Below are 14,275 nucleotides of genomic sequence, written 5' to 3' on the forward strand. Positions count from 1 at the left end.
CCAACCTCTTGGGCCTTGGTGTCCGTCTGGGCCAGCAGGACCTGGTAAAGTAGAAGCAAGGTCTCTCAGTTGCTCCTGGAGTGATTTCTGTGATTCCTCCCTCTCCTGTCCCAGTGTCCTTGAAGCACATTGTCTCCCAGCAGCCCACGCAGCCATCAGCCATGGGACAGCCTTGTCTGTCACACTCTCTGGATACAGTACTCCCCCTGCCCCTTCTCCTAAACCAGCAATTGTCTCTTTTCCTGTTGAGAATTGTTCGGTGCCTTCCCATTGCATCTCAAGAGGCTTGATGCTCAATGCTTGTCGTATTTCCTTGAGGGCCTAGAAGTCAAGGTCCTCCATGTTCTTGTCTCCTCTGCTCTAGGCATTATTTATTGTAACCTCTCTCCAAAACGGTGGCCTTCTGGGACCATATCTTGCTCTTTCCCATTTCTTTGTCTTTCCCTGCTCATGCCGTCATCCCTGCATGGAATTTTCCAAACTGGTCATGATTAAAATCTTTCTAACTTTTTGGGACCACTTGAAATGCCCCCTCCTTCATCCTTCCTGTTGGGAAAAAAATCTCTCCTTTGACTGTATCCTCACAGCACTCTGTACCTCGCATGACACTTGTCACCTCATGCAAGTCTTATCTCCCCTTGAGGGAGGTAAAACATCTCACTTGCCTAGCAGTGTCAGCACTAACAGCTGGAGAACTGAACGAGTGTGCAGATGCTTCATCTCCACAGGTGAGGTTTAAACCCTTCTTGGGTTTGATCCTCAACACTGGCCTTTCTTTTTTAGAAATGGATTCTTGCTCTGTCACTCAGACTGTAGCACAATGGTGTAATCATAGCTCACTGAGCCTCCAACTCCTGGGTTCAAGCGATCATCCTGAGTCCCTGGGATTACAGGCGTGAATCACTGCATCCGGCTACCTCTGAGGTTCTTGGTCAGTTTCTGCAGCCAGGCTGACAGGCACCTCAGGTGAGCAAAAGGGTAAAAACCTGGATTTGGCCATGAGACTAGCCCTGGGATTCCTGGAGCACTTGAGGTTCCTAAGGACTTCAACACTATCTTCCCCAGGGGAGTAGGGAGCTCACAGGCAGCTGCAAGGCCTCTCCCAAAGTGGAAAGAAACCCACAGAGGTACCTGCAGCTCTCTGAGCCCCAGAAAGGATGCCCAGACACAGAAATGACTGGTCAAGGGAGACTCTACCAGGGGTGGGCAGATTAGAGAGCAGGAGAGGCAGTTCTAGAAGACGGATCTCTCCAGGGTCATGGTGACCCCTCAAATGGGGAACTCACTGAATCCATTCCTTTGGAACACTTACCCATTGCTCCTTTAGCCCCGGGCTCACCAACAGCACCAGGCAAACCTCTCATGCCAGGCTCGCCTGCAACGGACAAAGAACTAGCTGGTTGGACACTTGCAAGCTGTGTATGCTTCAACAATAGTAGTCTGCTCCCTACTCCAAGAGGTCAAAGAGGCAGCTTCTGCTTTGATTCCAAGGTCAGGGCCACTTGGTACCCCTGGGCAGTGGCATGGGCTCACCCAGAAACCACACCTAATCAGAACCATGGGCATGTGCATGAGTCTTATCTCCTCGGAAACTGAAAACCACCCCTTAAGTCACAGCTCTATTACTATCAATTTCCTTTATAATCACGCCAGTTGGCAGGAGGTCAGTGGTTGAGAGGATACCATTGGTGCAAACTTTCTGCTGCTTCGGGAAGAGCTCAATTTTCTCAACTGTACTCCCCAAAATTATCAGAGACAACCCTACACTTTCTTTTTTGCTCCAAACATTTACTGTTTGGACTATATATCTGGATACCTCCTTATCCTCCATTCCAGGCTTTATTTTCTCATCTTGTGTTTTTTCTTTTTTTTTTTTTTGAGAGGGAGTCTCGCGCTGTCGCCCAGGCTGGAGTGCAGTGGCCGGATCTCAGCTCACTGCAAGCTCCGCCTCCCGGGTTTACGCCATTCTCCTGCCTCAGCCTCCCGAGTAGCTGGGACTACAGGCGCCCGCCACCTCGCCCGGCTAGTTTTTTGTATTTTTTAGTAGAGACGGGGTTTCACTGTGTTAGCCAGGATGGTCTCGATCTCCTGACCTCGTGATCCGCCCGTCTCGGCCTCCCAAAGTGCTGGGATTACAGGCTTGAGCCACCGCGCCCGGCCTCATCTTGTGTTTTTTCTAGATCACAAGTTCCCTGAAGGGTTTCAAACAGATTCGGTCTCTTACTTCTGGATTTTTTCCAACCTAATGACTGATGGATTTACAAAAGTCATGGATGGATTAAAGTAGATTCCCATGACAGACTGACCTGTGAGGCCTCGAGGTCCTTTCTCACCCTGGTCACCTAAAACAAACAAGGGGGAGGCGGAAAAACCACAGCTGTGAGCAAGGACAACACTCTCACCCAGTAACAGGCCCCGGCTGCAGGACAGTTCTCGCTGTACTGTGAGCTCCTGTCAGCGGGTGTCAGTGAGGACACAGCATTAATGCAGCCAAAGGCGCACATCTGATCTTTGGCAGAGTCAGTTCCCCCGACAGACTGAACCCCCAGCCCCTGCTGTTGCACAAATTGGTGCCAGGGACACAACAGGTCAGACGCCTTGGAATGCTGTGTCTTCACCAGCCCAAGAACCATTCACCACCCCAGAATTCAATGTGACATTAGTGTTTTGTTTCCCTTCTTTGTGCCCTAGTTTCCCTGAGAGTTTGGATGAGAATGAGATCCTGGTCCAGGTCCTATGCACCCTCAGACCCTGCAGTGAGGGTCCCATCTGGGCTCCCAGGAGTGAGGCGGGCCCTGGTAATGACCGAGCAGCAGTGAGTGGCATACCTTTGGGTCCTGGTGGTCCCATCGGTCCTTTGTCACCTAAAAAGGAAATGGACATCTTGGTGTAAAATGCCCTACAGGGGACAACCAGGAAGGGGCAATGTCTGTCTCTGAAGACAGGCTCCCCCAATCCTGACTTCTCCTTCCCCTCTTGCACTTGTCAGCCTACACAAGCTGTGGGTTGTGTCCATCAGATCCTCACTGTCCCCCAGGTCTCCCTCCAGCTTACCTTTGACACCAGGAAGTCCCACTTCACCTCGGAGCCCTTGGAGACCTACAGGACCTGCCCAGCAGAAGAAACCATGCACACAGATGAGTATCCCTAGCTTTGGAATGATGAGACTTGTATGCACACACATGCACACATACAGGCACACACATGCACACACCCTGTAGTAAAAGTCAAAGGATGCTTTCCATGGACTCCTTCCCAAGTCCTTTTTAAGTCATTTTGGCCCAGCTTCCTTGCCCCTGCTGATGAACAGGCTTTAGAACACATTGTAGAGCCTTGGCAGAGGCACTGGCCACAGCTCAAGATTTTCAAGACAGCAGGACAAGCTCTGTGGCCACAGGGGACAAGACAGAGGCAGGTGCTTGCTCAAATGGATGCAGGGTGGGGACTTCCATTTCTGAGGCTACCAGAGGGTCTCAAGCCTTAAGCCAGGTCAGAAGGGATCTGGACAGAACACATCAGGGAGCCCAGCCTCTGCCATAGAGGACACACAAGCAGACTTGAATTCTGTATCTCTGGGAGGCTTGCTTTATAATTGCTTCTTTGGCTTTAAAAATATTTAGTTTTCTTTTTAACATTGCCACCTTTGCCCCAGAAATGCAACCTGTTTACAAGAAGCAGCACACTGACCTGGAGGGCCCTGTGGGCCAGGAGAGCCGCTGGAACCTGAGGAGGACGAGACAGCAATCAGCAGAGGGGCAGGTACAGGTGGGGACATCTGGCCCCGGTGAAGGGCAGGTGGGGGTTGGGGATGCTGTCTTCCAGGTGAGGGCTGTGTGAGTGTATTGCAGGCCGGGAGTGACCCCAGTGCATGTCCTCCTTAGGGAGGGGGCTGCAGCTGGGTGGGATCAAACTACCCCTTGCTCTTTCCTGCTCAGAGTAGAACATCTGGGCTAGGGCAGTAGAACATTTCGGCTTTGAGAAGGGGCCCACTCTCTCTGGGTTGCCCAGACACGTTACTTTTGATGTGTGCATCTGGGCTGCAGTCAGTCAAGGAAATGGTCTAATTTCTGATTTCCTGAATGATCCATCGACCTGCTTAGGGATCACATAACGGGGCCATTGAAGAGAGATGGAAACATGGCCCCAAGCCCATTATGGGGCTAAACTTACAGCCCCAGTCTTGACTCTCCAGGGACTGCTTTTTTGGGGGATGCTCTTTGGACCCACCCACCACCCCTGCATAGGCCTAGGGCAGGTGGTTAGGGCTGTCTGGGGTCCCAGGGCCTCTTCTCTGTGATCCATCCTGAATGTGCCTTCTCCTCTGGGAAACTGATTCCTCCATGCACACTGGACTTACCTTTGGGACCCACAGAACCTGGGACACCAGGTGGGCCGTGAGGACCTGGTTCACCAGCAGCCCCTGACGAGAAATGGAGGGATGAGCACTTTAGGAGAGGCCCCAGTGTGGCTGCCCCCTACCCTGGCACTGTCATTTGGAGGGGATGCTTCCCACCCTGCTAGTGGTCTTGGATTCAATTGGTGCCCCAGTGAGGCCACTTATCAGCAAAACTCCTCCAGTTCCTACCCCCAGATACTTTATAGTCTATGGAGTCTGTCACCTAGTAGGCACTCAATAAATTTTATTGTCTGGTTCAGCAATATTTTAAAGAGAAAGTAAAACTGAAAATAAAGCTTCCTGCTCACAGTCTGTTAGCACTAAGAGGATTTCTGGTATCTGTCTTGGTTTCCCCTGACAAAAGCAGTCTAATAGTTAAGGATGGAATTGCAACACCTTCCCCAGTCCCTCCAGCACTGAACCTACATCTGGGGCCTTCCCTACCTCCCTCCTGGCCTCCTTCCAGCCAGGAGAGGTGAAGGGGTGGCCTGCACCTCCACACCTGTGGGTATATCTCATCAGGTGGGACGAGAGACTGAGAAAATAAATAAGACACAGAAACAAAGTATAGAGAAACAACAATGGGCCCAGGAGACCAGCACTCAGCGTACCAAGGACCTGCACTGGCACCGGTCTCTGAGTTTTCTCAGTTTTTATTGATGATTATTTTCATTATCTCAGCAAGAGGAATGCAGTAGGAGAGCAGGGTGATAATAAGGAGAAGGTCAGCAAAAAAACATGTGAGCAAAAGAATCTATGTCATAATTAAGTTCCAGGGGAGGTACTATGCCTGGATGTGCACGTAGGCCAGATTTATGCTTCTCTCTGCCCAAACATCTCGGTGGAGTAAAGAATAACAAAGCAGCATTGCTGCCAACATGTCTCACCTCCCACCATCGAGAACTGAACATATGTACAATCGGGTTTTATACCGAGACATTCCGTTCCCAGGGGCAGGCAGCAGACAGTGGCCTTCCTCTATCTCAACTGCAAGAGGCTTTCCTCTTTTACTAATCCGCCTCAGCACAGACCCTTTACGAGTATCTGGCTGGGGGATGGTCAGGTCTTTCTCAACCCACGAGGCCATATTTCAGACTATCACATGGGGAGAAACCTTGGACAATACTCGGCTTTCCAGGGCAGAGGTCCCTGCGGCTTTTCGCAGTGCATTGTGCCCCGGGTTTATTGAGACTAGAGAATGGTGATGACTTTTACCAAGCATACTGCTTGTAAACATTTTGTTAACAAGGTACGTCCTGCACAGCCCTAGATCCCTTAAACCTTGATTCCATACAACACATGTTTTTTTTTTGTGAGCTCAAGGTTGGGGCAAAGTGGCTGGGGCAAAGTTACAAATTAACAACATCTCAGCAAAGCAATTGTTTAAGGTACAGATCAAAATGCAATTTCTTATGTCTTCCCTTTCTACATAGACCCAGTGTCTGATCTTTCTTTCTTTTCCCTACAGAGAGGATCAAAGGTCTGTGCACCACTCCACCTTACAATGAACTCTGCTCTGCCCTGCCCCCTGAGCCCCACCTTGGCCTGATTCCTCACCCTCCTTACCACCCAACTCTGGGAAGGCTACTGCTCCTATGACCACTTTCCCTGTGGATTCCAGGGGTGTCCGATGGGTCCTTAGCCCTAGGACTGGCCGTGCAGCCCAGCCCATGCCGAACGTCTCCGCAGGGCCTAGCACAGACCCTGACTCAGGGTGAGCACTCAGTAAATAAAGGAAGGAGGGAGAGAGAGACAGAATGAAGGAGGGATGGGTGTTGACACAGAGAAGGAAGCACAGGCATAGCTAACTCTGCCAGGGAAGAAATTGCCTCTTACCTCTTTCCCCTTTCTCTCCAGACCCAGGAGGCCCTGGCTCACCACGAGGTCCCATGGGGCCTTCTCGCCCTCTCTGGCCCATGGGGCCTTCCATGCCGGGATCTCCTAAAGACAAGGATGGCCAGCCTCCAAGTTAAGATCCCATGCCCCAGCTAAGGGCTCCACAGGCAGCCTTCCACGGCAGACACTTGCCTGGAGCCCTTCCCTGGCCTCCCCTTTTCTCTCCTGGACCCTGTAGCCTTGGCTCAACCTGGAAGCCAGAGTGGCTCTTTGAAAATGTGAGTAGATCAGGTTCTACCTCTGCCCCACACCTGCACCTGGCTTCTCAGCTCACCCAGAGTCAAAGCCGAAGTCCCTACACTGGCCTCTGAGGCCTCACACAGCCTGCCTCCTCTCGGCCCATCCCTTTGGACTTTCCAGCTCAGAGGTCTCCTCCTCCCTGATGCTCCTTGAAAATTGTCCTGGGGCCTTGGCCTTGGCTGCTCCCTCTGCCTGGAATGATTTCCCTAGATCTCTCCTGCCTGGCTCCTTCTTGCCCTTCAAATCTTTGCTCAAATGGCGGCCTCTCAGAGAGGCCTTCCCTGACTTCCCTGTGTAAAATTAGCCTCCCCAGCTCTCATTTGCAAAATCCCTCCAGGCTCGTCTTTCCCGTGTCATTGGTCATCCCAACCTGCTACAGACTTCACTGTTTTCCACAGTTACTGTCTTTCTCCCCAACCCAGATCTCAGCCCCACAGCAGCAGGGTTTCTCTGCTTGGTTCCCTGATGTCTCTCCGGAGCCTAAAACAGGGCCTCGCATACAGCAGGTAGGTGCTTAATGAATGTTTATTAAATGAATGAAAGAATGAGGAATAAATGAATAAAGAAAAATGTGTTTCTTACCCACGCTGCCTTTTTGACCCTTTGGTCCTTCTGGACCTGGGTGGCCCAAGGGCCCAGGGATACCTGTGGACACACAAGGGTATCTCAGCCCCTGTTTTCCTCCCAGAAGCCATCAGCTAGGATTGAGCAGCTGCAACACCGGCAGCCCTGGAGATCATCAGAGAGTACGTACCTGGAGTCCCAGGGAACCCTCTGTCTCCTGCAGGAACAAAGGCAAGAGAGAGAGTGGTCAGGCAGAGGACTGTGCCCAATTCCCCAAAGAAGTCACTAGTGGGATTTGGGTAGGGTTGCCAAACTTAGCAAATAAAAATGCAGATGTCCAGTTACATTTAAATTGCAGATAAACAATACATATTTTTAGTTATAAGTATGTCCCATTAAATATTTGGGACAAGTTATAGTGAAAAATTATTTGTTGTTTATCTGCAAAGTTAACTGGGAGTCCTGTATTTTATCTGACAACTGCAGGTTCGGGCACTCTGGCAGCATCAGTCCCCATCCCTAACATGGTCAGGAAGGGTGTGCAGGCTGGAGCCTTGGGGAAGGAGCGCTGGGACAGTGACCCAGGTATATGCGAGGGTGTGGGTGGCAAGGATCTGAAGGGAAAAAAGAGACTCGAGGGCCCCAAAGTGGAGGAGCTGACTTCCTGGACTGGGGTTGCCTAGGAAGTGAGCGGGGAGCTGGAGAGAGGTGGGATCCTGTCATCTTGAACGTGGTGCTCAGTATTCTTCTGGCTGCAGAATCACCGAGGGTGACTAAGATAAAGACTCCCGCCCACATCCATACCTCCTGAGTCAGAGGCTCGGGGAATGGGGCCCAAATTCTTTTGGAGATTCCTGTGCACACGGAAGCTCTCCAACTCCGGTCAGCTGGACCAAGGAGAGCTGCTCTGTGTCTAACCAAAAGTCCCTGGGATTGGAAACCTCTCCTCCTCACACGCCTGTCCCATCTGTTGTCAAATTACTTCTTGGAGTGCAAGGTGGGTTTTCTGACACTTGCTGATTGTTTGAAACAATTAACGCTTGCTAATATTTAAGGTAAAAATGCCCATGTTATAATTACCTTTAGGTCCTGGACTTCCCATGTCACCTGAAACCAGAAAGATATGAAAACTGTGAGACGGGGCAAGAACCCAAAGGCCATACTCTGCCTTGTATGGCAGAGTAAACTGTATTTCAAGGTGAGGCGACATGCAGCGTGAGTCCCTCCCAGTCCCAGTCTATGTCACTTGGGCTCATTGCTGGGCTTCTCTTAGATGCTTCCTTATCTAAGATATTCTGACTCTAAAACCAAATCTCAACCCTCCCAACAGATACCATAAGATCATTCAACTCTTCATCCTCCCATTTAGAACAAAGAACCAACAGATACCATAAGATCATTCAGCTCTTCATCCTCCCATTTAAAACAAAGAAAAAGGTTTCTAATCCACCCAGAAAACTCGCTTCCAACTGCAGGAAATGAATCAGAGACCAGGTTCAATCCATGGCAATACCTTTAGGGCCAGGGCTTCCTCGGAGATTTCCTGCAAGGGAAAGCAAATCCTGAGTCAGCTTCACATCTCCTGTCCGTCACACACACACAATAAGGGGATCATGGTATGGGAAGAAGAAACTGAGGCAAAGACTAGAGATCAGATTCTAAATTTGGCTAGTCCGGTGATCTTGGGCAATTCTTTCCAGAACTCAGTTTTCCCAGGAGTAAAGTGGGACCACAGTCTCGGTCCCACCTATCTCTCAGGGCTATTGAGAGGATTGGAGGAGGAGAGAGGCTGAGAGTGGGCTCGATGATGGTGCCCACAGCACGTGCCCACATACCACTTAGATGCAAAGAAGAAAGGGACTCAGGGGAGCTGGCCCTGTGCCTGGCGATGCTCTCACCATTTTCCTGTTCCGTCATTAGCTTGTTCCTCACGAACATCCAGAGCACCTCCTGGTTGTTGCTGTTCAGCCCAATTTTGTCCAGGTCTGCTCCCACCGTGGGTGCCATGCCCTGGAGGCGGGCCTTGCTGCTTCTCTCCAGCTTCTCGTCGGACAGCATGCTGCTCCTGAACCTCTCCAGCTCGTCCACACGAGCCTTCAGCTTCCTCACCTCCTCGGCTGCAACAAACAGACACAGACTGTGTCACTGAGGGCCTGGTCCTTCGCCTTTCACACACTCGCTCCTCGTGGGGGGCCTGACACAAGGGACTGGGGCCTGTGGTGGCTTCTCCATGCTAGAATACTCATGCAGAGACAATCCGCCGTGGCCATCAGCAGGATTAGCTGCTCAGCATCACAACAGAGCCTTAAAGAAACCTGGCCTGGGAGTCAGTCTTCTCATATGAGCTGGGTGACAAAGCTTGTCCTCACTCTCCCTGTGAGGTGGTGCGAGCACTGATAGAAATAGATATGGCTGGCCAGGCGCGATGGCTCATGCCTGTAATCCCAGCACTTTGGGAGGCTGAGAGGGCCAGATCACGAGGTCAGGAGATCAAGACAATCCTGGCTAACACAGTGAAACCCCATCTCTACGAAAAATACAAAAAATTAGCCAGGCGTGGTGGAATGCGCCTGTAGTCCCAGCTACTCGGGAGGCTGAGGCAGGAGAATCCACTTGAACTCGGGAGGTGGAGGTTGCAGTGAGCCAAGATTGTACCACTGTACTCCAGCCTGGGCGACAGAGTGAGACTCTGTCTCAAAAAAAAAAAAAAAGAAAAAGAAAGAAAGAAAGAAAAAAAAAAAAAAAGAAAAGAAATAGATATGGCTGCTTGGAAACAGCAAAAATAAAAAAGACTAAGAAAATCCTGACCTTGTTACTACGAGCAGCCAGGTGCTTAAAGCGGGGCCTACAGGTGCCGCGAGGGTGGGGCTGGGCATCAGGTGCTGCATCCAAATTCAGCTCCACCACTAAGTGGCAGCATGTCCTTGGCCAGGCACCTCCTGGGGCCTCAGATTCTTCATCTGCGGTAACAAGGGTCTGCACCAATGCATTCAGGTCCCCTCGTCCCCTAACACGTGGGCCCACTCACAGATTCCTGCCCTTCTGACCGGCAGTGGGGCTGGCCTGCCTCCTACCATACAGGCTGCCCTGCTGCCTTTGCCACATACCCAGAGCAATGAGGCCGAAGAGCAGTCCCAGGAGGAGCAGCCAGGTGAGCAGCAGGCCCAGCAGCCACTTCCACCAGCTGCAGCAGGAGCCGCAAGGGCACCAGGCTGGCGCCGCTCCCCAAGGGCCACCACCAGCACCACCAACATTGCCACCTCCTCCACTGCCACCAACACCACCGCTGCCGTAGCTGTGGATACCTGTGGAAGAGACAGGGAAAATGAAGCAAATGCAGGCGACTCCTGCCTTTTCCCTCCAGATTATCTGACTTATGGTGACTTTCTGACCTGTGTGACTGTGACTGGGGGCTTTGAAGTTCCTGTGCTGTTCAACATGGGACAGGGCTGGCTCCTGGACTGAGCACAGGGCCTGGCTGGTGCTGACCAGAAGTCTGGCAATCCTGGCTTCAGCTGTGTGACCCTGAGAAGGTCACTTCAACTTTGTTTCTGTTTTTATAACATGGAGTTAAAGGATTGCCTACTTCCTGGGAGGGTTGTTGAATGAAAAGGGACAAGGCATGTAAAATAGTAGAGGAGTTAGCAGCACAGCATGAGGCTTAAACATCTTTATTTTGAATATAGCATTGATCTGCATCGGATTGGACCCAAACCTAAAGCATTCCCATCTCCGTGCCTCAGTTCACACAGTGCTTTCTTTAATCCTCACAGCGCCTAGAATTTTACTCAGCTCTTCAGGGGTGCCCAGTGAATTAAAACAATGTTTTTTTGTTAATGAAAAGTGTTTTTAGTTCTCTAAAATGGGGTGGTAAGACCTGACCTGCTTCTATCAAAAGGCGGTGGAAGGAAATGAGGAAAGGCTAAGGGGCTGGAGGCGTACATGGCTTAGTCTCTTCTTGAGCTGCTGTGTAAAGACACAGTCACACTGTTGTGTTAGGAGACAACCTAATTAGCAAGTGTTAATTAGGGGCAGCTGGGGGGGGGCCTGTTAGCTTCATCTCCTGAGCTAAGCTCCTTCTGCGGCCACCTCTGACCCACAGACTGCCACTCCATTGACCCCCACCCTGCTCCCTTCTGAGCCTTTAGGGAAACTCTTTAGAGTCTGGTGGCTTCTGTGCACTGCTTCCAGGTGAGGGACTGTCATCTGGTCCATTAACCACAAGCAGCCCCATTGGATCCTGTCACTGCAGGGTGCGTGATTCTCACCCACCTGCAGGGGTGGTCTTGCCCTTTGTGGACACAGTCTTCAGATCTCCTGGAAGGACAAACAGGTTTTGACCTGAGTTTTTAAACTGGGGGAGCTGGGTGCTCTGCCTATGGAGTAGCCATTTTTTAATTCCTTTACTTTCTTAATAAACTTGCTTTCAATGACGTGCAGGAACATCCAGCAGCTCAGTCCTCACTAATCTGATGTTTGTGATAATTACATCCATGAAGACATGGCTTGGCAAACAATTAATGGTGGGAGAAAGTACCATGTTTTAATTCTCTTAGGACCTTAAACCTTTACACCTCAAAACATTTTTGGAACGCCAAGTTATGGGTGCCACTTGCATTCCAACAATAAGTATGGTTGTGAGAAATGACTCTGATATCTTGGTTAAGGGACTTTGAACACAAGTTCCCTACCTGGGGTGGAAGGAATCGGGAATGAAAAGGATGAGCTTGGAGGAGGATTGTTCCTCAGTCCGTGATGCTATCTGAAAGTTGAGTGTTTGGCTGGGCACAGTGGCTCACACCTGTAATCCCAGGACTTTGAGAGGCTGAGATGGACAGATCACGAGGTCAGAAGTTCGAGATCAGCCTGGCCAACATAGTGAAACCCCATCTCTACTAAAAATACAAAAATATTAGCTGGGTGTGGTGGCACACGCCTGTAGTCCCAGCTACTTGGGAGGCTGAAGCAGAAGAATTGTTTGAACCCAGGAGGCAGAAGTTGCAGTGAGCTGAGATCATGCCATTGCACTCCAGCCTGGGCAACAAAGCAAGACTCCTTCTCAAAAAAGAAAAAAAAAAAGTAATAAAGTTGAGTGTTTGTGGGCATGTGTAGAATTTACTGGGCAATTTGTTCATACCTTTCATCAGATTCTGAAAAGGATCTTTTGACTCCACAGCCCTAGACCTACCCCTAAAATGTCAGGAACTGCTAACTTTAAAGACTTACAGTCGGGCCAGGCGCGTTGGCTCACGCCTGTAATCCCAGCACTTTGGGAGGCCGAGGTGGGCGGATCACCAGGTCAGGAGATCGAGACCATCCTGGCTAACACGGTGAAACCCTGTCTCTACTAAAAATACAAAAAATTAGCTGGGCATGGTGGTGGGCGCCTGTAGTCCCAGCTGCTCAGGAGGCTGAGGCAGGAGAATGGCGTGAACCTGGGAGGTGGCGGTTGTAGTGAGCCGAGATTGCGCCACTGCACTCCAGCCTGGGTGACAGAGCAAGACTCTGTCTCAAAAAAAAAAAAAAAAAGACAGTCAGGTTTCAATCTCTTACCTTGTTAAACTGACAACTGATTTGATTGGCATTTATTTAAAAATGTCCTATGACTTAACATTTTTCCTCCTTTACTGACCTCCCTGAAATCAGTGATTTGGAGAGTCCTACAGGGCATCATGAAGAAATGTGGTTATCAGATAAAGAACGCAGATATTTGGGAAGAAAAAAAAATAAAGCTAACAAGTGCTTTGTGAAGCATTTTTCTATTACTTCTGAAGATTATGGAGAACAAGTAAAATGAGAAAACAGATGCCATCGTAGACGTGGCAGAGGCAGGCTTTTGCTCCAATAATGCACACACGCAAATCACCTGGGAATCTTGTTGAAATGCAGCTTCTGACTCAGTAGATCTGAGCTAGGGCTGGGCTCCTGCTTTTCTAACACATTCCCAGGTGTGGCTGATGCTGATGGCCCGTGGACCACACTTTGAGTAGCAAGGTCTCCAAAGACAATGAAATGAAATGTGGCCTGGCTGAAGTCAAGGTGGACAACAATCATATTTGTTCTTACCATTAGCTTCAGCTTTTAGGCCTGAGTCAGCATTGTAGGCAGCTTGCTTTTCTTTTTTTAGGGTGTCTTCTGAAAAAGAAGCTGTGGACAGAACGCATTATAACCTGGCATATTCTCTTCTCAACCTCTCAACTCTGGCCTATGTTTCCCCTGCCCCCCTCTCACTACCCTGCTTGGGAAGGTCAAGGTTAGACTGGTAAGAAAAGCCCCTCTTTCCTAGGATTCATCTGCCTCAATCTGTGTTTGCCGTTAGGCTTGCTGTCACCCAAATGCCTCTCTGAGAGCTCTTCGCCTGAATTTTCTCAGCTCATCTGCATTGAAGGCAGACCCTGGAACATACTATTCAGACAGGTGCTTTTCATTAGAATGGGATGGCTGTGGTTTCATGACTCATAGGGTCCCAAACCACCGTGCTAGGACATTTGTTCTCCTACACTATTTGCCTTTCTTCTGAAACCCAAGCCACACGGGATCTGACGCACTTGCAGCGATGCTGGCGGGGGAGGCCGTAAAGACCTTCCCGCTGTCCTTGGTCATGATCAGCAGCTCCATCTCCTTCTTGGCAGGTGTGTTGTCTTTCTCTAGGATCAGGTACTTGCAGTCCTTGTGCAAAAGGTCATCACTCTGCACACTTGTGGTGCAGGCTGGGGAGGAAGAAAATGGGTGAGAAGGAAGGACATGTGCCAGGAGAAGGGAGAGGGGAGAAAAGACAAGAAGAGGAAGGAGAAGAAAGAGAAGGGGGGGTGGAAGGTAAATTAGTAGGTGTGTATGAGGGTCTCCTGTTCTTGCTGACAGTGGTTACTATGACGCATCTTGGGGACCAAGGACACCCTCTATGCCTGGCTGGGCCTGGCCACCAAGAGTTTGGGTCAATGTCAGAAGCTCTGGATGGCTGGTTTATGGGGGCTGCCTCCCCTCCTGGAGATTACAGGATCTTTATTGAATGGGAAAAAGTCCCCCAGTCAGGCAAGTCCTTCCTTAACTAACTTGGGTTCATTTTTATCCTCTAGGTCTTAAGCATTGCCTTCTTGGGGAGGCTTTAGCTGACCACCCCATCTAAAGCACTTCACCCTCATACACACACTCCTATCTCTACCACATCACTTATTGCTG

The 14,275-nt window shown here is 50.2% G+C and overlaps 1 protein-coding gene across 1 annotated transcript in view; it reads right to left on the reverse strand.

Annotated features, from left to right (window-relative positions):
* COL17A1 (collagen type XVII alpha 1 chain) overlaps positions 1-14,275 on the reverse strand; it is a 51,265-nt gene that overhangs the window by 16,787 nt on the left and 20,203 nt on the right. The window contains 16 exon segments of the mRNA XM_073019313.1: positions 6-41; positions 1,313-1,375; positions 2,307-2,342; positions 2,829-2,864; positions 3,055-3,108; positions 3,688-3,723; positions 4,358-4,420; positions 6,233-6,337; positions 7,115-7,177; positions 7,287-7,313; positions 8,177-8,203; positions 8,610-8,639; positions 8,995-9,213; positions 10,204-10,401; positions 13,163-13,243; positions 13,645-13,806. Of these exon segments, the coding sequence (XP_072875414.1) occupies positions 6-41; positions 1,313-1,375; positions 2,307-2,342; positions 2,829-2,864; positions 3,055-3,108; positions 3,688-3,723; positions 4,358-4,420; positions 6,233-6,337; positions 7,115-7,177; positions 7,287-7,313; positions 8,177-8,203; positions 8,610-8,639; positions 8,995-9,213; positions 10,204-10,401; positions 13,163-13,243; positions 13,645-13,806 (1,236 nt within the window).

Source organism: Chlorocebus sabaeus, chromosome 9, assembly GCF_047675955.1.
Source record: "Chlorocebus sabaeus isolate Y175 chromosome 9, mChlSab1.0.hap1, whole genome shotgun sequence".
Taxonomy (NCBI): domain Eukaryota; kingdom Metazoa; phylum Chordata; class Mammalia; order Primates; family Cercopithecidae; genus Chlorocebus; species Chlorocebus sabaeus.